Source organism: Staurois parvus, unplaced genomic scaffold, assembly GCF_062004578.1.
Source record: "Staurois parvus isolate SC_StPar_1 unplaced genomic scaffold, SC_StPar_1.0 ptg000394l, whole genome shotgun sequence".
Taxonomy (NCBI): domain Eukaryota; kingdom Metazoa; phylum Chordata; class Amphibia; order Anura; family Ranidae; genus Staurois; species Staurois parvus.
The window spans coordinates 8,324,916-8,348,400 of NW_028318190.1; the positions used below are offsets into that span (position 1 = coordinate 8,324,916).

The following is a 23,485-nucleotide window of genomic DNA, read 5'->3' on the forward strand; positions in this document are numbered from 1 at the left end:
CTCTTTCTCCAGGCTGTCAGTCTTTCTATAATTTTAAAGGGATGTCTCCTGAGAACAAATGGCCTATCATCCCATTTGGGGATGGGTGTTAGGCGCTAACCAAGGTTATGACCAAATCCCTTACAAGTTCATACTAAGGTCAATAACCTTCAATAGGTACAGGTAGCATCCGAGCAACCGGCAGATCAATATTTAGAATTATGTTCCGAACGCACAGATACCAATCTTAGCATTTCTTTGCCACTCCGGATAAAAGAGACTGCTTATTTTCTTTTGTAGGTGCTAACCTAGGGATGTAAGGTGTCATGTGACTCATATTAAAATGACATCAGAATATGTACTTCATATTAAGGTGCTCAGTTCCTGCTGAAGTTTATGAAGTTGTATGAAAAATGACTCGTGTAGAATGTACGTTTTATGGCACACTCTAGCTCTAAGGGCCTAACAGGTCATGACTGTCTGAGTTATTGTTTTACGATTCGGCAGAGGAAAATGGTTTTCAAGCAGACCCCCTGGGACCAGACTAATAAGTGGTTTACAGCCCTGGAGTTTATCTAGGTGTGTTGTAGATAAGAGGCACTTTTGACCTCTGTTCACTTACAGACCCACATTCCGTTCAAAAGGGAGGACAGGAGAGACCACATGGCCACGACCTAACAAGATGGCTTGTCATGTACAGTGTCCATGCCTCTATTTCGCACAATCATCACAGGGCCCTTTATGTGAAAGGGGCTTAAGACTGTTAGGGTCTGTGGCAGATTTGTTTTGCTGTCGAAAAAAACACTTCTGCTCTCTGCTAAAGGGAACCATTATGAGAAGGATAAAATCTCACCATTGGCATAGATAAGGAGCCTCTTTGCCAAGAGTGGTCAGAAGCAGCTTTCTCTGCAGCAAAGGAAGCTGGAAACGTGGTCCAGAATAGACCTACTTTGCAAGACAATGTAGTTGTATACTAATTTCATATAGTAATGTGTATTGAGGCAGTTTTGCACAGTGTAATTCTAAGCATGTACCTATGGACCTTAATCAGCATGATGGGTTAATTTACATTTCATATGCCATTGCCTCAATACACTAACATTAATCTTAACAATATTGATTGTATTTGTAGGAGTGTGACCAGGTTCACGTGGAAGATGTGTCATCTGATGATAATGGTCAAGATTTAAGGTAGTATGCTGTGTGGTAAATGGATTCTCTTTTAATATTTCATACATTAGAAAGAAACTTTGATTAATGACCATGAAACCAGAGAAGAATGCTGCTTTTCAGTTTCTTCATCTATCTCTGGAGAAAGACAAAAGGATGTGCTCCAGCCACCGTGCGACCACTGAGCAACTTCAAAACTCGAACATGATTTTTTTTTTTCTTTGATATATTCAGAAATAGATTGCATTATTTCCATTTTCTGTTCAACCTTTTTCCTGGTATGTTATATAATATAGAAGTCTCGTTTAGACTACCATTAGTCCCTTGTTAAGAGACCACAGTACCCAAAATCAAGTTACATTATTATTTGTTTGTGTTCTGAGAAAGTTACTAATAACTTTCACAGGTAGGGGCACGTGTCAATGGCTTCAATTTGAAGTCCGTTTGAGACATTTCTGACATCATTCAGAATTCATTAACAGGTGTATTTGACCTGCAGTTGATCTCTTTGTAACTTCCATTTGACTTGCTTTAACACCCTGATCACACCGGGTGTGACTTGCTATGTGATTTGCCAATTGTCTGCAATTAAAGCAGTCATGCACGCACTACTTCAAGTGCGACTTGCATAGACATCTAGGCAAGTCTTACCTCAAGTCGGAATGGCATCTGACTTTGAAATCGTGCGACTTCCAGGGAAGTTGCACTATTTCAAAATCGGATCGGTGTGACCAGGGGGTAAGCAGGATTTGCATTACCATAGACTTGTATGGGAATACAGACCCACTTGTAGGGAACAAAAGCCCATTGACACAGTCCTTAAATGTTATATCCATGACACATGCACATGATAAACATAAAATGGAGATTGCCTGAGCATAAACCAGTCTCAGTATCTTTTAGAAGGCTACTGGGATGTGGAATATTGCAAACATTATAGAAGTATTAAATATTTCTAGTAAATTATATGTTTAAGTCTGTGTTATGTCTTACAGCAACCTTGTCAGTAAGTGAAGCAAATTAAACTAAGATTAGCCTTTAATCACTTCAAATCTGGACTTTTTTTTACCCTTTTCCAGTCCAGGTCAATTTCCAGCTTTCGCAGCTCTCACACTGAATGCCAATTACTCAGGCATGCAACACTGTACCCAAATGAAATTTTTTATAATTTCTTTTGAGACAGACCGCTTTCTTTGGGTGGTATTTATTCACCAATGTTGTTTTTTTTTTTTGTTTTTTTTTTTTGCTGTATAAATGAAAAAAGACAAAATTTGGGGGAAAAAATTTGTTTTTCTTATAAAATTTTGCAAGTATATAATCTTTCTTCATAAATCTAGGCTAAAATGTATTGTTACCTTTTTGGTAAAAATAACTCAAATCTGTATATACAGTTAGGTCCATACAATTTTTTTTTTTTTTTCAGGTATTTACCAACTCATATTCAAGCTATAGTTACAGTCATGGCCGAAATTGTTGGCACCCTTGATATTTCTCCAGGAAATCATGTATTTCTCACGAAACGTATTGCATTAACACATGTTTTGCTATACACATGTTTATTCCCTTTGTGTGTATTGGGACAAAACAAAAAAAGGGAGGAAAGAAAGCAAATTCGACATAATGTCACACAAACCTCCAAAAATGGGCTGGACAAAAGTATTGGCACCCTTTCACAACTGCGGATAAATAAGAATGTTACAAGCATGTGATGCTCCTGTAAACTCACCTGGGGCAAGTAACAGGTGTGGGCAATATAGAAATCACACCTGAAAGCAGATAAAAAGGAGAGACGTTCACTTAACCTTTGCATTGTGTGTCTGTCTGTGCCACACTAAGCATGGACAACAGAAAGAGGAGACGAGAACTGTCTGAGGACCTGAGAACCAAAATTGTGGCAAAATATCAACAATCTCAAGGTTACAAGTCCATCTCCAGAGAACTAGATTTGCCTTTGTCCACAGTGCGCAACATTATCAAGAAGTTTGCAACCCATGGCACTGTAGCTAATCTCCCTGGTCGTGGACGGATGAGGAAAATTGATGAAAGATTGCAACGCAGAATAGTCCGGATGGTGGATAAGCAGCCCCAAACATGTTCCAAAGACATTCAAGCTGTCCTGCAGGCTCAGGGAGCATCAGTGTCAGCGCGAACTATCCGTCGACATTTAAATGAAATGAAACGCTATGGCAGGAGACCCAGGAGGACCCCACTGCTGACACAGAGACATAAAAAAGCAAGACTACAGTTTGCCAAAATGTACTTGAGTAAGCCAAAAGCCTTCTGGGAAAACGTCTTGTGGACAGATGAGACCAAGATAGAGCTTTTCGGTAAAGCACATCATTCTACTGTTTACCGAAAACGGAATGAGGCCTACAAAGAACAAAACACAGTACCTACGGTAAAATATGGTGGAGGTTCAATGATGTTTTGGGGTTGTTTTGCTGCCTCTGGCACTGGGTGCCTTGACTGTGTGCAAGGCATCATGAAATCTGAGGATTACCAAAGGATTTTGGGTCGCACTGTAGGGCCCAGTGTCAGAAAGCTGGGTTTGCGTCCAAGATCCTGGGTCTTCCAGCAGGACAATGACCCCAAACATACGTCAAAAAGCACTCAGAAATGGATGGCAAAGAAGCGCTGGAGAGTTCTGAAGTGGCCAGCAATGAGCCCAGATCTAAATCCCATTGAACACCTGTGGAGAGATCTTAAAATTGCTGTTGGGAAAAGGTGTCCTTCCAATAAGAGAGACCTGGAGCTGTTTGCAAAGGAAGAGTGGTCCAAAATTCCGGGTGAGAGGTGTCAGAAGCTTATTGATGGTTATAGGAAGCGACTGATTTCAGTTATGTTTTCCAAAGGGTGTGCAACCAAATATTAAGTTAAGGGTGCCAATACTTTTGTCCAGCCCATTTTTGGGGTTTTGTGTGACATTATGTCATATTTGCTTTTCTGCCTCTGTTTTATATTTGTTCCAATACATACAAAGGGAATAAACATGTGTATAGCAAAACATGTGTTAATGCAATACCTTTTTTGTGTGAAATACTTGATTTTCAGGAAAAATATCAAGGGTGCCAACAATTTCGGCCATGACTGTATATAATGGATATGGGCTAAAAGCGCACAACCTCAGGTTTAATTTGAGGGTATGTACATCCAAATTGGAGGAGGGGTTTAGAAATTACAGCTCTTAAGAGTAGCCATCAACCTTTTTCACGGAGCCAAAAGTAATTGGACAATTGAATCAAAAGCTGTTTCATGGCTAGTTGTGGGCTACTCCATTATTTCTTCATCATTTAAACAGGTAAAAGGTCTGGAGTTGATTCTAAGTGATATTTGGAATCTGTTGCTGTGAACCTACATCATGCGTTCAAAGGAGCTGTCCATGCAAGTGAAACAGGCCATTGTAAGGCTTCAAAAACTAAACAAATCCATCAGAGAGCTAGCAGCAACATTAGGAGTGGCCAAATCAACAGTTTGGTACATTCTGAGTAAAGAAGAACGCGCTGGTGAGCTCAGCATCATAATAAGGCATGGACGTCCACAAGAGACAACAGTGGTGGATGATTGCAGGATCCTCTCTATGGTAAAGAAGAACCCATTCTCACAGACCAGTGAAGGACACTTTCCAGGAGGTGGGCATATCATTGTCAAAGTCTACAATCAAGAGAAGACTTCACGAGAGCAAATAGAGGGTACACCACAAAGTGCAAACCATTCATAAGCCTGAAGAAAAGAAAAGCCAGATTAGTACTTTGCCAAAAAAAATCTAAAAAAAGCCAGACCAGTTCTGGAAAAGCATTCTTTGGACGATGAAACTAAGATTAATCTGTACCAGAATGACGGGAAGAAAAAAGTGTGGAGAAGGCTTGGAACCGCTCATGATCCAAAGCACATGTTGTCATCTGTAAAACATGGTGGAGGCAGTGTGATGGCATGGCCATGCATGGCTTCCAGTGGCACTGTCATTGGTATTGATGTGACAAAAGACAGAAGCAACAGGATGAATTCTGCAGTGTTTAGAGAGATACTGTAAACCCACATTTGGCCAAATGCAGCAATGTTGATTGGCCGGCGAATCACAGTACAATGATCCAAAACACACTACAAAAGCAACGCAGGAACTTTTGAAGGAAAAAAGGTAGAATATTCTGCAATGGCCGAGTCAATCACCTGACTCAACCCAATTGAGCATGCATTTCACTTGCTGAAGGCAAAAAGACCCACAAACAAAGAACAACTGAAGACAGCTGCAGTTAGTCTGGCAAATCATCAGAAAGCAGGAAACCCAGTCTTTGGTAATGTCCATGGGTTCCAGACTTCAGGCAGTCATTGCCAGTAAAGGATTCTCAACAAAATAATAAAAAAGAACATTTTATTTATGATTATATTCATTTGTCCAATTACATTTGAGCCCCTGAAAATGGAGGACTGTGTATAAAAATGCTTGCAGTTCCTAAAATTTGTACTTGATATTTTATGTTTAACCCCTTGAATTAAAGCTGAAAGTCTGCACTTCAAATTCATTTGGAGTGTTTCATTTTAATTCTGGTGGCATACAGAGCCAAAAGTATGGAAATTGTGCCTGTGTCCAAATATATATGAACCTAACTGTAGGAAAAAAAATATAATTTTCTTATTACATTTTCTATTTGCTTATGTGTATATATATATATATTTTTTTTTTTACATACATTCACCCTAGCAGTACAGCGTCACCATAGTGACACTGTACTACCTTTTTAAGGGGTGATGTTGTTTTTTTTTTTTTTTTTTTTAACACTGTGATTGCTTATACATCCCTGCTGGCTGCAAAAGCAATCACTTTTCACTCTTTCTGGCTGCATTCCTGCAGCCATTGAGAAATACTGTGAGAGCTAATATTGGTCATAGCTTATCACATGGTACAAGGCTGCTGTGAATGGCCTTGTACTGTGTGATCGATCAGAGATCACAGTAGAAAACGATGCCAGGAAATGACATCTTGTACCTCCTATGCATGTGATTAGCCAGTCAGCGATCACATGGTACAGGGGCCGCCCACAGCAGCCCGATACAGCAATCAGTATTCTACTGTGTCTTCCCAAGGAGCACGCACAGGCGGTGGATGCGAGGGGGTGCATTTTGCGCTGCTCTCGTCCAGCCATTTTGCGCTGCTCTTGTCCAGCCATTTATGTGGATGGACCAGATGGGAAGAGGTTTAAAAGAAGAACATAAATACTTGTACCCGACTCATGTCCTAAAACACCATCATGTTGCAAATTTCTGGCCTGAGCAGAAATCCAACACTTTTGGGTGTGTTAAATACTTGCTCCACTGCCATGTGTTGTGATTTCTCCCGCTGGCTCTTTTGACATTACTGACCACAGGAGCCAGCAGGAGAACCTATATCACATGGTTGAGGTGTAGGTATTCATCACACCCAGGGGTGTTGGATACCTGCAGAGGCCCGAGATCCAGACCAGAGTGGAGTAATAGGACGTGAGCAGTCAATGTTTATCTTTTTCTTTTAAATGCTGGGCTTAGTTTAATTTGCTGCCACAGAAAGGAAAGTGTTTATCTTCCTCTTTGACGGGCTGAGCTTCATTTAATTCATTCCACTTACTGACAGGGTCACAATAAAATATCTATTTTTCCCCATTTGTTTTCCAATTTGATCCAGTAATTACAACTTTACAACCGACGGATTTAATGGGACAGCAGGAAATCGAAACCTCAACTCAAATAGTGGTGTCCAAGGTGGGATGGACTGGATGAGAAAGTTGGCATTTCGATATAGGAGAGTAAATGAGGTTTATGAAAAATACAAGAGTAACGTTGGGGGTGAGTGAACTGTGTGTAATGTTTTCATAGGAAGTCAATTAGGTTTATGAAAAATAAGAGCAATGTTGGGGATGAATGAACAGAGTATGATTCTATATATTTCATAACAACCTTGTCATTTGTTTGAATGATAAAATGTAACAAGTATCATAATTGTTCATGTACTAATCACAGTCTAGCTTGACTTCAGGTTTATAGTTATGGTCCGGAAAATGAAATTTAACAATGTTTTTTTCAATGTGAAAATGGAATTGTTAAAGTGGTTGAAAACTTTTACATTACTTGGTAAAGTGACTAGTATCAGGTGATACACAGAGATTAAACAAATTCTCCTACATAAGTTGTAACTGTTTAATTAAAGCTCTTTCTTCACTGCAGCTTTCTAAAGCACCCATTTTACACAGCATCTCTCAGCTCTTAAAAGCAGGAGGCAGGGATCTGAAGTTTCACACTGCAGAGCTCAGAGACTCGTGATTGGAGGGACCCTTCCTCAGTACACACACACAGTACAGAATACATGCACAGCTGTGGCTGACAACCACAAGCTGTGTGCTGGAGCTCTCCTTCCCGGTCACTAATCTCTTGGAGTAAAAAAAAAACACTGTCAGAATTGACTTATACAGATAACAGAGGAAGGCGACAGCAGAGAGAAATCACACTCCATGCTTTGGATGGATACAAGTACACATTATAGAAGGATGTGATTTGCGCATATTGCATGTCTGAGGTTTAAAACCACTTTAAATCAATAAAGTAATGTGACCAGAGCTTCTTCATTAGATGTATACTGTACACCTAAAAAGAGAAAGCAGGAAAAAAGGATCTGGTCTACTAGTGGAGTGATATTGTCTTTGGGACACTCATCAGATCATATGCTCTAGGATTGAACGTTTAGACTCTTACGTTCAGTAAGGTCAATTTTTTTTGACACTTTAGTATTTCTGATGTATATCACTTTGTGAGTTTCATTTTATTGAATATAACTTTAAAGGGGCCTGTCAGTAGTGGACAGCAAATGTTCAAGCTGCCGTTTCATGCATTTTCTCGAAAACTTATTTATGAAGTAGTGAAACACTTTTAAAAACAAGTCAGTGGTAGACCTTCAATGTTTTTATACACTGATTAAAAAGTGTTCCTTTAATTTTTTTGAGCAGAGTATAGCATCAAGTCAATTAAACTCCTGGGATGCTGATCTGGTTAGTTAAGTAGCAGAGGTGGATGTTAATTTCAGCTGCTTTACTGTTAATTAAATTAACAACATGTGCACCAGATGGCAATAATGAGGCAATCTCCAAAACAGGAATGGTTTTACAGGTGGAGGCCACTGACATTGTTTTCTCATCGTTTCTGACTGTTTTTCACTAGGTTTGCATGTGGCTAGGGTCATGTCAATACTGGTAGCATGAGGCGATACTTACCCTACAGAGGTTGCACAGGCAGTTCAACTCCTCCAGGATGATACATCAATATGACATTGCCAGAAGGTTTGCTGTGTCTCCCAGCACTGTCTCAAGAGCATGGAGGAGATTCTAGGAGACAGGCAGTTACTCTAGGAGAGCTAGACAGGGCCGTAGAAGGTCCTTAACCCATCAGCAGGACTATTATCTGCTCCTTTGTGCAAGGATGAACAGGATGAGCACTGCCAGAATCCTACAAAATGACCTCCAGCAGGCCATGGTCTGAATGTCTGACCAAACAATTAGAATCAGACTTCATGAGGGTGGCCTGAAGGCCTGACGTCCTCTATTGGGCCCTGTGCTCACTGCCTGGCACAATAGAGCTCGATTGGAATTTGCCATTGAACACCTGAATAGGCAGGTCCGCCACTGGCACCCTGTGCTTTTCACAGATGAGAGCAGGTTCACCCTGAGCACATGTGACAAACGTGAAAGGGTCTGGAGAAGCTGTGGAGAATGTTATGCTGCCTGTAACATTGTTCAGCATGATTGTTTTGGTGGTTTGCCAGTGATGGTCTGGGGAGGCATATCCATGGAGGGACGCACAGATCTCTACAGGCTAGACAATGGCACCCTGACTGCCTTTAGGTATCGGGATGAAAACCTTGGACCCATTGTCAGACCCTACACTGGTGCAGTGGTTCCTGGGTTCCTCCTGGTGCATGACAATGCTCGGCCTCATGTGGCGAGAGTATGCAAGTAGTTCTTGGAGAATAAAGGAATTGATTCCATTGAATGGCCCTTTTGCTCGCCTGACCTAAATCCAATAGAACACCTCTGGGATATCAAATTTCGGTCCATCCGACGTTGCCAGGTTGCAACTCAGACTATCCAGGAGCTCAGTGATGCCCTGGGCCAGATCTGGGAGGAAATACCCCAGGACACCATCTGTCGTCTCATTAGGAGCATGCTTTGACGTCAGGCTTGCATACAAGCACGTGCACTGAGTACCGTTTTGAGTTGCTGCAATGAAATTTCAGCAAAATGGACTAGCCTGCTGCATCATTTTTTCACTTTGATTTTTGGGGTGTCTTTGAATTCAGTCCTCTATAGGTTGATAATTTCCATAAAACGATGGGCCATCCTTACATTCCTAACACATTACCCAGTCCATATAAGTATAGAATCCAGCATGGTATTTTCCCCCATTGAGATCTGATGTGTTTTCAAAGTGTTCCTTTAATTTTTGTGAGCAGTGTACTATTTAATGCCATTTAAATATTTTTAAAGCAGTGTTCCCTGCTTATTACATGTACTCCAGAAGATTTACTGGTTTGGCTCTTTCCAGATCAATAAATCACCATTACAAGAAACTCTTAAAAATACTTTCTGTTCAATTACCAATAAGTATAATCACCACTCTAAGGGTATATTAATGTGTGTTACCACATCATTACTTGTAATCTATATATTCCTATAGTGCCGCACAATCCACCCTACAAAATGTAGTCCCCATCATCAGTTGTTTAAAAAATAAATAAATAAATAACCAGTATGCTGTAAAATACAGTATATGTAACCCCATAATATATGTAACAATTGTTTCTAATGTTGACATAAAGTATAGAGAATATAAAAATAAAGTCCAACTTGTTAATTTAACCACACAGTGTCTGTGAAGAACTCAAGTGCAATAATCCAGTAATTGTGACTTCCACATGTTCAACCACCTAACACCATATGCTCTCGCCTAAAAGAATGTTCCTATGTGAAAAAATAGGTCTATGTGCATTTTCCCATTTTAAGAGGTTTATAACTATTCCCAGGCATGAGGATTTCTCATCGCACCTGTTCTCCTCCTGATTCCTCAGGTCAAGTTGAAACCATCCACGTCCTCCCTACAGAAGACTCAAGTATATAGCTTACAAAAATACTTTCACTGTGCTTATTACTTGATTAAAAGTACTATTTATTTATAAATAACAAATACACACTCACTTGGGGCAGTGCACTGCCATATAGTTATCATTGCTCTACATTTATTTTGCACTTATATTGTTGACAACGACTTGCTAGTAATATAGACCACTTGAGTACTGTTTAATTAACATTGCCATACAGTTGTCATTGCTCTACATTTGTCATAGGCTTCACCCCTACACATTTAATCATGGTTTTTCCTCTTGACATAAATGAAATAAAATGAAATAAAACTTTTTCTGTAATCCCTCTAATACACTCCCATCATCTCCCTTCATACATAAGATAATAAATACAATATTGTATATGTATGTATAAGTGTCCAAGCAAAAGTCCACACAAAATATTCTTCCAAGAATATTCAATCCAGTTCGTAGCTTTTCCATCCAAGATACCTCAAAAAAATATAAACTAAATATAGTGCATTATCTTTAAAACAAAACAAAAACACTCGTGACACTTAAAGTGACTCCTCCTAAACCCACACTCGTGAGAAACCACCACTTCAGCTTGTGATTAGTGCAAAATTCCAAAAACAGTGTCACCACTCAAATATAGTTAAATACCATTACCCTCTCATGGATAATGGAACTTCACAACCATTCCATATTAATCCACATCAAACTACTCGTGATCACATGAATCAAACATAAGTAGTGCCACAACTCTTGCAGGATAATATACCATTACCCTCTTTCAATATAAAAAGGCATAAGACTCCTCCAGGGTAATCCGTGACTTCCCCTTTCCTGAAGTGCCCAATCCGGACTTCCCCGCTCCTCAGAAGGGCAGAGAAGACAATACTCAGTGGAATATATAAATAGAAATCCGTAATTTTATTTTCAAGCTTACATCAGGTAAAAAGAAACGTCCATCCTCTCCAACAGTTCGTGTGACTGAACTCCAGTATCCAAGATGGCCACGCCACGTCAGGGATGTGACGTCAGAACCTCAAACCGGAAGGAGCGGCGCGGCCATCTTGGACACTTATACATATACAATATTGTATTTATTATCTTATGTATGAAGGGAGATGATGGGAGTTTATTAGAGGGATTACAGAAAAAGTTTTATTTCATTTTTGCACTTTCAGGGGTGAGAGTGGTATTTTTTTGTAGGGATATATAGAGTTTACATATTTTATTTTCCTCTTGACAGTCACATGGCCTATAACAAACCATGCAGGGGTGGAGCCAATTACATCATCATACATACCTGGAAGTGGAGTCTTTGGTTATTACATTGAGCTTGATCTGAAATCGCCTTAAGGGGGCAACACAATTTGATGTACTTTTATACAGAGGTGCACTTGATCAGTGGTCTCCAAACTGCCGCCTGGAGACCAGATATGGCCCTTTGCTTGTCTTTAACCCGCCCCTGGGGCACTCTTCTTATCACTGATACAAGACCGTATTCCTCCCAATGACACCAACGATTGGGCACTATTCCTCCCACTGACACCAATGATTGGGCACTATTCCTCCCACTGACACCAATGATGGGCCACTATTCTTCCCACTGACACCAATGATTGGCCACTATTCCTCCCACTGACACCAATGATGGGCCACTATTCTTCCCACTGACACCAACGATGGGGCACTATTCCTCCCAATGATACCAATGATGGGGTACTATTCCTTCCACTAATACCAACATCTGGCCCCCCTAAAGTCTGAAGGACAGTAAACTGGCCCTTTTGTTTCTAAAATATGGAGACCCCTGCACTAGGTGATGGTGCACTGTTCCAAATAATTGTGTACATGTTCGGTAATTAAACATAGGTATAGGACATTGAAATGAGAGAGGCCATCCTAACAGCTATGATTGGTGGTGGTAAATGAAGAGCCATTCGAGCAGAACAAATATAGAGCTATGGCAATGTTAGTTAAACAGTACTCAAGTGGTCTTTATTACTAGTAAGTCATTGCCAACAATATAAGTTATAAGAATTCATCATGTAGTCCACAGAACCAAAGAGCAGATCGTTGGCCAATTCAGTGTTAATCATGCCAGAATCACAGCAGAAGAAAAAAAGAAGAGCAGAAGAGAAAAGACGGGGGGGGGGGGGTTTCACAGGTTTCCTTTGTCAAAAATTCCAGTCGCTCAGCAGAGTTCTACTATATCCAGGGCTGTTAGTTCAAATTTGGCTCAAATTTAGCTTGAGCATCATTCAGTACACAAGACAACCCTTAGTTGATTGTGATACAGTTGAGTTGTGTTTGGCTAGTTTGATGGAAACCATAGGTTTTCTCCGACTTCGAGCAATTAGCTATTAGGAGAATTTATATTATACTGGCCAATACCTTTTTGGGCATGTCAAAGAAATCATGCCACTGCAGGCGACTTTTTAAGGTTAATGGAGGATGAGCAAATAATCAAGGAAACACTTTATCCCAAAATCTTTGTACTTTTTGATGTGACTACCAGATATGCATCATAGATCCTTCCTTTAACAGCCCCTAAAGCAATGATATGAAGCTAGTGGAGCACATTTTGCAACCCTGGTGGGAACCAAATACCATCTTAACAGCACCTTGTAGTTAGCTGCCTCCAAATGTGTTTTAGAGATAATTGCAGCTTTGCTATCTATGGTAATTTTATAGCATTCAACTGTAACATATCTTGGATACCAGAAATGAGACGTTTTAACCGCTTCAAGATTTTTACACAAGACCTCCAATGGAGCATAGCCAAGGTTAGATTTGTGGTGTGGTTAAAATTATGTAAAAAAAAAATATTAAGTTTTACAATTGATATGGCACCACCATAAACCTAGAATTGAAATCTACACCCCTTTTCATAGTAGGGCTCAGGGTGAACTGAGTGTCCCACAACTCCAGAAACACTATCAAGCTGCCACTTCTAAAACCCAACTTTGGGTCTCTTTGGAAGCGATCGATTGCAAATCCCTACACATAGATTTGCTATTGCTCCTCCTAAGGCACAGGGCTTGGCTACATAAACCTATTACAGTGCATTCCCTGCAAATATGGGATGATCTTAAATAATCTGGGCTCCTCCAATCTCCTCACTTACCTATACAGTCGTTTTTCCATAACCCCTCTTTCCCCTGAGCTTAGAGGATCCTCATATTTTTAAACAATGGTCACAACGAAAGGTTATATGCTTACAATCTCTTTGACGGATGGTGTTAAATTGTTTCAAGCTCTCCAAAATGACTATTCATTCCATACCTAATTCTGCCAGAACCCTCACTTTCTTCGAACTTAGATGCAGGGATGACTCCCATTCCTTGGGCATTATCTCCCTATGTATAACAGAGAATTGACACCTAGAAATACAGACAACCAAATGTTTTAGAAGTTAAAAAAAAAAAAAAAAAAAAGTCTCATTTTAAATCCATCGTCATTCATGATGCCTGATGAACCTGCGCATGTGATCAATCTTGATAGTACTAACCAAATGACAGCTCTCCAAGCTGTCATGAGCTATATAAGGGAAGGCGCATGGATGGTAGTGACCAAATATGGCCATTGATGTTACTGCTGTTCCCACCCCTTTGTTCCAGTGGTGTCTGTAGTTCCTAGGGATGTGGGAAATTCTCCTATGTATGATTTTTGGCCCTCGCAGAACGGGGCTGAATGCACGAACAGTCAAATTTTCATTCCAAATCACATTCTTAGAAATCAAGCAAGAGGGCACAAATACAGTGTGTGATAATTTGAGTATTTCTTCTGTGCAGAAATAACAAGTGTAATCTTTAATTGAGGGGTTTTCTTCCTCCTGATACAACAGTCCCACCAACATATGGCTGAATTTTGAAAGATATTCATGTTGAGTCCTTGGGGTTTTATCAAGTACTTGGTCCAGTGCTAAATTAAAGTCCCCCACTAAAAAACAACACCCACTACTTGGGGAATTAATGTTGAGAATAATTGTGTGAAGAAGTTGATTTGGTTCTGGCTTGAGGTGTAGTAAATATTAATGGTAATTAAATTGTCTCCCATCTTGCCCAAAAGTAGAATGCGTCTTCCCTCAGGATCTCTTATAACCAATTCCACTTTTAGTGTTACTGTTAATGGAGAAACAAATTAATACCCCTCTTTTCTTGGCAGTTGGTGACATATTTAGTAGAGAATCTTTCATGGAGATGAGATGGACAGCTTTTAGTACAAAAGTGGGTTTCTTGTAGTGATAGAATGTGCACCCAAAGAGTTGAATTGCTGAAAAGATTTGCTGCTCTTTACTTAGGAATCCCTGAACATTGTGGTATAGAATCCTATAAACAAGCCTAATGAATTTTAGATACAAATGCTGCTTAGAAGAGAGCTTATTTACATAATGTGCAAGAAAGTGTTTTTTTGGCTTTTCACAGAGCCCTTTATTTGAGGTAACTATTGAAGGTATTTAACATTTATTTTTTTCCTTTCACAGGATTACTCAGCCCACAGAGGCGAGACTCTCTCCAGAGACTTAGAGATGATATAGAGACATTGACAGATGGCTGGTTAGGCACTGCTATGAAGTGTTTACAACTCATTCAAGCAAGGTAACCAAGAATACTTTTTGTATTTTCTTTTAATAGTTTATTGACCAAAGGATAGGTTGTACATATATAGTATATAACATGCTTTTACCTGATATATTAAGATGCAGTGATACAATCCAAAAAATGGATACATTGGGTCTATTGTGTCAATATAGAAAGAAAGAGCTTATATGTGGACCCATCAATAAAGCAGAGTTGTGCCATGAAACAATTTTCTGACCAGTCAATATAGAGTCAACAATTTTATAATTTGGCAACAGGTACAGGAAAAGGTAAAAAGAAAAGGGGAGGGCACTTTTTGTGCTTTCTGTACAAAATTTACTTTATTTTATAGTTGAAGCCAAACTCCTCGTATGGATTATTTTGGATAGTTAATATTGGCTTAGCTTGGACAAATATAAGTATACATATTCCATACCTGGGCAATTTTTTTGGAAGCAGAAAATCACTTAGTAGCCTCCGCTACTACAGTGATTCTTGCTGTTCTCTGGGACCTGTGCTGAACAGCTGCCTTGCTGCATAGTAACTACGTGGGGTTGCCCGCTTGAGAAGGGCACCATTCAGAGATCAACTTGCATTTTTCTCAGTGAATGCAAAGCCTCCTCTGATTGGATGAGGTGGATAAGGGGGCAGTGCTGTCATGATCACCACCTCATCCAATCAGAGAAGGCTTTGTGTTCACTGAGAAAAATGCAAGTTGATCTCTGAATGGTGCCCTTCTCAAGCGGGCAACCCCATCCACGGAATCCGGAAGACAGAGAGGATCACTTAGTAGCAGTGGCTACTACAATGGTTTTCTGCTTGCGCATGAATACTACAGGTATGGCACATGCAAACTTACATTGGTCCAAGCTGGAGTAATATCACTATGCAAAAAACCAAACCTGGAATTAAGCTTTAATTTCTGTTTGTTCCATATTGTTGATGTTCAGGCTGGAGCCGGGTTCACACTGCAGCTAACAGGAACCGCAGCGCATTACTGTGCAATTCACATGTGATTCTGTGTGGTGTGATTTAAGCCTATTCATATTTAAAGCAGAAATCATTGATAGCTTTTTAGTGCATTTCTCTACTTCACTCTTAAAAAGATTTATATATGTATATATTTTGCACTGTTTTCATTTTAGGAAGAACTGTGTTAATGTGTTAATAACTACAACACAGCTGGTTCCAGCTCTGGCCAAAGTTCTTCTCTACGGGCTTGGAGACGCGTTTCCAATACAGAATATATACAGTGCCACAAAAATAGGTAACATTACAAAGTGATTGAGTCCTGATCTCCTGTTGAAGTGGGTCTTGTTATTGTCTCTGTGTCCTGTTCCAGCATATACAGTTAGGTCCATATATATTTGGACACAGGCACAAATGTCATACGTTTGCCTCTGTATGCCACCAGAATAAATTAAAACGAAACACTCCAAATTAATTTGAAGTGCAGACTTCCAGCTTTAATTCAAGGGGTTGAACATAAATATCAAGTACATATTTTAGGAACTGCAACCATTTTTATACACAGCCCCTCCATTTTCAGAGGCTCAAGTGTAATTGGACAAATGAATGTAATCATAAATAAAATGTTAATTTTTAATATTTTGTTGAGAATCCTTTACTGGCAGTGACTGCTTAAAGTCTGGAACCCATGGACATTACCAAAGACTGGGTTTCCTGCTTTCTTATGCTTTGCCAGGCTGTAACTGCAGCTGTCTTCAGTTGCTCTTTGTTTGTGGGTCTTTTTGCCTTTAGTTTTGCCTTCAGCAAGTAAAATGCATGCTCAGTTTGGTTGAGTCAGGTGATTGACTTGGCCATTGCAGAATATTCCACTTCTTTTCCTTCAAAAGCTCCTGGGTTGCTTTTGTAGTGTGTTTTTGGATCATTGTCCATCTGTACTGTGAAGCCCATCCAATCAACTTTGCTGCATTTGGCTGAATCTGGGCTGACAGATGAAATCTGCAGTGTTTAGAGATATACGGTCTGCTTTTTCTTCTATCACATCATCAATAAACACCAATGACCCAGTGCCACTGGAAGCCATGCATGCCTCCACCATGTTTTACAGATGACGTTGTGTGCTTTGGATCATGAGCTGTTCCAATCCTTCTCCCCACTTTCTTCATGTCATTCTGGTACAGATTAATCTTAGTTTCATCCATCCAAAGAATGCTTTTCCAGAACTGGTCTGGCTTTTTTAGATGTCTTTCGGCAAAGTCTAATCTGGCTTTTCTGTTCTTCACGCTTATAAATGGTTTGCACCTTGTGGTGAAATCTCTGTATTTGCTCTTGTGAAGTCTTTTCTTGATTGTAGACTTTGAGTATGATACGCCCCCTCCTGGAGAGTGTCCTTCACTTGTCTGTATGTTGTGAATGGGTTTTTCTTTACCATAGAAAGGATCCTGCGATCATCCACTACTGTTGTCTTCCGTTGACATCCATGCCTTTTTCATGTGTTGCTGAGCTCACCAGTGAACACATGATGTAGGTTCACAGCAAGATTCCAAATGCAAATATCACACTTAGAATCAACTCCAGACCTTTTACCTGCTTAATTGATGAAGAAATAACGTAGGAGTAGCCCACACCTACCCATGAAACAGCTTTTGATTCAATTTTCCAATGACTTTTGGTCCCTTGAAAAAAAAAGGGGAGGGGGGGGGGGGTGGCTACTTCTAAGAGCTGTAATTCCTAAACCTTTCCTCCTTCGATGTACATACCCTAAAATTAAACCTTAGAGTGTGCACTTTCAGCCCATATCCATTATATAACTATAGCTTGAATATGTTTTGGTAAATACCTGAAAAAACTAAAACTGTGCCTGTGTCCAAATATAAATGGACCTAACTGTAAATGTGATGCAGTTTACAATGTGATTGGTTTAACACCATGGTTTGTTTGTTCTTTTCCAATGTATTGATAATGATTGTATAGTGTGGAACAAATAATTTAGTAAGTTGTAAAATAGTGTTTAGGATAGAACTTTTTTCAGCCTGTTCGAATTTTTTCCCCTTCCTTTGCATTTTTTTCTGCTGCAGAATAAAATAATTGTGTACAACACTTTTAAAGCGATAACCCTAAAAAATTGCCAATACTATAACTGCTATTTAAATAGCTCCTTTCCAACAATGAAAAACTAGATAATTGTGTCAGACGTTCATGATTTTGTTGTATGGCAGAAAGTTTGTGGACACCTGGCCATCACATTTATAGGATCTGGTTGGTCATCCTATTCCAAAATCATGGACAGTAATATGGAGTGGGCTCCCTTTTGCACTCTCTAGTCTTCTGGGAAGGATTTCTAAAAGATTTTGTAGGAAGGTGTTCCACAAAATTTTGGAGCGTGTTTGTGGAAGTTTGTGCCCCTTTAGCCAAAGGTGTATTGGATGAGAAAACCTAAATAAAACAAAAATGAAGTGAGTGCTTTCAGCATCAGCAGCTATGCGCTACAGGTAACCAAATAAATAAAAAACCTCAGTCAAATCGATAAATAAAGTGCAGCGCTATAAATAGGTAACAATTGGTAATAATGTCCATATAGATAAACATTCATAAGGTGACAATCCATGTGTAGAGTGCCCACTATGGCGGTACTTCAGTGCTTGTGCTTTTAAAGGTGGGGTAAGAATACGCACTCACCAGATGCATAAAGATAATACGCATATAAATCAATCATCCGAGGTCCCCCTTTAAGGGAGCAGGTTAAGCCAGGTATAGAGATATCCTCCCTCTGGATGGGTGGTGCGTCAGGCACTTCTGGGTGATATATGGATCCAGTAACCAGAGGTCCCCTTTAAGGGATGAGTGGGTGTAGCAGCCTGTGTAGCAGGAACTCCCTCCTCTGTGCAATATGATGCATCTGGATGCAGAGGTGGGTTCTGGGGAATCAGTGACTCCACAAGGGAGACATAAAGAGATTCAATTGTTTGGTATTTAAACACTTTTTTATTTAATATTTGTTGCCATGAGTGATCATATCCTTTTCATAGCAACCAAGATGACCACTTCAATTAAATTATCTGCATCTATATTTCTATTATCTTGTTCACACCGTTTTTCTATTTCTTACCGTATCTATTTATTTTTCATAAGAATGAGTGTTATCCATTCTTGTCTATCATAAATAATTTGGTCATTAGGCTTTACCAGGATCGAGATGCATTATCCATAATCGTAACACCTTTTAGTCTCTTCTCGATTTGGTGATATTATTTGTGTGCAGAAAACCTATGGCAAAATGGCGCCCACAGAAGCGCGCACGTGCACCTTTCTACCTTCATTAAGATGGCGCTGGCGGTAATGCGCATGCGCCATCTTCCCTATATACATATATACATGGTGCACGTCGCGGTGGCATTGGCTCTCCTCTGAAGACGTGTGTGGCATGAAACGCACAAGGAGGAGCCAATACGCCGTGACGTCACGCCGCCGGAGCCTCATGAAGGTCCTGCGTCCATCTTACTAAAGGATGGTTAGTCCATTTATTTGCTATACACCCCACAAGTTTTACCTGTTTTTACTTGGATTTTTGGCAACACTTTAAAATGCTTTTAAATACTACACTATGGGAATCTTCTTTATGTCTCCTTTGTGGAGTCATTGATTCCCCAGAGCCCACCCCTGCATCCAGATCCATCATATTGCACAGAGGAGGGAGTTCCTGCTACACAGGCTGCTACACCCAGTCATCCCTTAAAGGGGACCTCTGGTTACTGGATCCATATATCACCCAGAAGTGCCTGACGCACCACCCATCCAGAGGGAGGATATCTTTATACCTGGCTTAACCTGCTTCCTTAAAGGGGGACCTCGGATGATTGATTTATATGCGTATTATCTTTACGCATCTGGTGAGTGCGTATTCATATCCCACCTTTAAAAGCACAAGCACTGAAGTACCGACATAGTGGGCACTCTACACACGGATTGTCACCTTATGAATGTTTATATGGATGAGAAAACCTGGTGCACAGTTGCCAATTTAAATAATCTGAAAGGTGTTAAATAGTTTTGAAATCAGTTAAATTTCTTCACACCAAACCTGTTAAATCATGCCTTTGGATCTGACACTGTGCATAGTGGTAGTCATGCTGGAAAAAGGCTTTCCCCAAACTTGTCGATGGGCTGGAAGTGCACAATTGTCTATAATGTCTAAGTGTATAAAATGCAGAAAGTAAGGCTGATGGACAGAGTAACCACTGTAATTTTGTTTTATTAATTATTGGCTAGTGATGCCAGCATATATGTATGCTCCACACCAATGCTTTACAGTCATAAAACCTTGGCCTTTACTTACAGGAAAAGAGAGCTGCTTTGAAAGGATAGTGACAAGATTTGGGAAGAAAGTTACCTATGTGGTGATTGGAGATGGTAGGGATGAAGAAATGGCCGCCAAACAGGTATTTAGGCATACTAATTTGCCATGCAATATGTGAAGGTACTACCTTGAGATACTTTGGGAGAGATTTTCTACAACTGGTGCACTCACAATCTGGTGCAGCTGCGCATGGTAGCCAATAAGCTTCTAACCTCCGCTTGTTCAATTAAAGTGGAACTTCACTCCCTCAATCAACATGGATGATTTGCTTTTACCAAAGATTTTATTATGCATGTTGATAGAAACATACAAATCATGACAAATCGTATGATACAAAGCAACAACAAACAATAGAGGATAGGGAAACATCATACAACAAACACAGAAATACACATATAAGACCCATGTTGGGGTCTAGACAACACTGTGTAAGGCAGAGCCGTGAGGCCCACAACCACATTCAGAAATATAAAAGCTACATGCAAGAAGGCAACAAAAAAAAAAAAAAGAAAAAAAAAAAGAGAGCCAAGCCTTCATGAGACAATCAGATTTGTTAGAATCAGATTTCTCCCCGAATCCATAGAAAACAGGAAAACAAAAGGAAGGGAGCGGAGAGAAGAAAAAGACAGGCCAGCAAAGAAAAAGAGTTTGCCGGAGGAGGAGCGCTGGGAGATACGATCCCCAGATGAGGGGAAAGGAGAGGCAAAATCCAACACATCATAGATTAGTAAATTTTGTGGTAAAACGAGAAACTGGATGGTAATCCACCCACGGTTGCCAAACTGAGAGAAACTTATGTTTGTCCTCTAACACTGCCGTAAATTTTTAGTTGATAAAGAAACCTTTGGATTCTGGACCTGACCTCAAATTGTAGAGTAGGGGATTTCCAAGAACCGGCAATAGTCTGCTTAGTAGCTATAATAAAGAAATTGACCAATAAGCGGAGTCTGCGAGGTAGGCCACAAAGTGGCTTAAAAAGTAAGGTCTCAATAGGATCTTTAAGGTTAATGGACGTAACTGGATAAATAAGATTATAAACTGGACAGGTCCATCAAATGTGGAGCATCGTATCCTCTAGAGAGCAGTCATAATCTGGTATAAATTTACCTAATTGAGATGGAGTAAAATACTATCTTGAAATTACTTTATAGGAGTTCTCCAATGCCGGTATGCTACGAGAGCATCGGGAAACTCCTTGCCACATAGACCCCCATTCCTGCGCAGTAAGCAGGTAGAGGTTCCGCCATATGATTCCGAATTGATAAATTTGAGAGAAGGCATCTTTAGTGGAAGCCGACGCCTTACAAAGCGATACAAAACCAGAAAAGGTGCAGGGGGAATCCTGTCTACGAATCAAAGGTGCAACAAAATGACGTAATTGCAAATAACGAAACAACGCCGATGGAGGAATAGTATGACTCTCTCGAAGCTGTGCAAACGTACGCACACCTCGACCCATGATTAACGAGTGGACCTTCGTAAAACCATGAGTTATCCACCAAGGAAAGGCCATCTTATCAGGCTCCAAAGAACAAAGGTATACTGCTCAGGCAAACAATCCAGATCAATCCCCAACAGGTGCAGGCTCTGGCTCGCCACCAAACACTATGCAACAGGAAGAAGGGTCAGCCACACACCGGAGGATAGAGGAATATAGTGTGTATTTATAAATCCATAGGACACACAAAACACCAGGACATTATTACAGGACCTGTTAACGATCTCGTGCTTAATCATGGTTCGTGTGAAACGCGTTAACAGGTCCTGTATTTATGTCCTTGTGTTTTGTGTGTCCTATGGATTTATAAATACACACTATATTCATCTGTCCGGTGTGCGGCTGACCTTTCTTCCTATTGCATCTTATCAGGATCCCCTGGGGGAAAAAGCAGACAGTTGATTAATTGTAAAAGAGGTAAGTGCAGGGAAAGGAGACCCGCTGAATACTTAACACGAGTCCCAAATTTGTAAAGCGTGAGTGAGGACAGGATTCAACCGTTTAGGCCGCAAGGACGGAGGAAGCCAGGGCAAGGCAGAAGCGGATGTGTGTCCAAAGTATCTATATCAGTGCCCACAAAAGGGTAAGTCTTTGTGAGAAAAAAGCTGAATAGGGGGGAGTAACTTGGGCCGCAATATAGTAATGATGAACGTTCGGAAGACTAAGACCACCCCAAATACGTGGGTGGTTAAGCAACTGTTTAGACAAACAAGGACGTCCCAAAGCACAAACCAACAGTAAAATTTGGCATTGTAGATACAGAGTATATGGGGTGGAATCTGAACAGGGAGCGCCCGAAAAGGATAAAGTAGCTTGGGAAGATAAGTCATTTTAATTGCTTGAGCCCTACCAAACCAGGACAAGGACATGGACTGCCAAGAAGAGAGAGCAACTGGGTTAGCATAGAAAGCAGAGGAGGAATATTCGCCTGATACAACAAATCATAAGAAGGTGTAAGTTTAACTCCCAAGTAAGGAAGAGAGGAGGTCCATTGAAGCAGAAATTGAGATTGAAGGTGTGTCACAAGCAAATGGGGAAGGGGAATGTTCATAGCCACTGATTTAGGATTTACATGTAATCCTGAGAGATGAGCGAAATCAGTCAAAAGCGACAAGAGATTGGGGAGAGAAATAAGTGGAGACAAAAGATACATCAGAATATCGTCCACAAAAAGGGCAATCTTATGATGCAATCCCACGAATTCGAGACCCGAAATGTCTGGATGAAGCCGAATCTGAACAGCAAGGGGTTCAAAGGCCATGATGAAAAGAAGAGGCGATGGAACAACCTTGACGCGTATCACCCTTAATTGAAAACCTAGAGGATTCAACCCCATGATAACGGACCGTAGCTGACTGAATGCTATAAAGTCTATAAATCCACTGAAGAAAATAATTTCCCACACCCTACCTCTGCAAGGCTCTCTGTAAATAAGTCCAGGAAAGAGTATCAAAGGCTTTAGTCATATCCAAGGACAGAAACATAAGATCCCGGGACCGCAGTCGAGCGAAATGACTAAAATAGAGTGTCGGATACTATCGGCCGCCTGACGCCGAGGCACGAAACCCACTTGATCCTTCTCAATTAAGGTAGGGATTAACACATTCAATCTATTGGCAAGAGTTTGTCAGAATTTTCACATCCACATTCAACAGAGAAATAGGGTGATAATTTGACCATGATTGCTGATCTTTCCCCGGTTTGGGAATCATCACAATCTGGGCCTTAGTATTTCTGAAGTCAGGTGACCATCCTGCTTAAGCTGATTGAATACCTGAGCCAAAACAGGAACTACAACATCGCTAAATTTTTTATAAAAGAGAGCC

The 23,485-nt window shown here is 40.3% G+C and overlaps 1 protein-coding gene across 4 annotated transcripts in view; it reads left to right on the forward strand.

Moving 5' to 3' along the window:
- The window catches only part of EYA3 (EYA transcriptional coactivator and phosphatase 3), a 126,971-nt gene that overhangs the window by 96,111 nt on the left and 7,375 nt on the right, over nucleotides 1-23,485 (forward strand). For all 4 annotated transcript variants that reach the window (XM_089686315.1, XM_089686318.1, XM_089686317.1 and 1 more), the window contains 5 exons: nucleotides 1,112-1,170; nucleotides 6,806-6,966; nucleotides 14,742-14,856; nucleotides 15,984-16,105; nucleotides 20,143-20,243. In XM_089686315.1, the coding sequence (XP_089542441.1) occupies nucleotides 1,112-1,170; nucleotides 6,806-6,966; nucleotides 14,742-14,856; nucleotides 15,984-16,105; nucleotides 20,143-20,243 (558 nt within the window). The remainder of the gene's footprint in view (nucleotides 1-1,111; nucleotides 1,171-6,805; nucleotides 6,967-14,741; nucleotides 14,857-15,983; nucleotides 16,106-20,142; nucleotides 20,244-23,485) is intronic.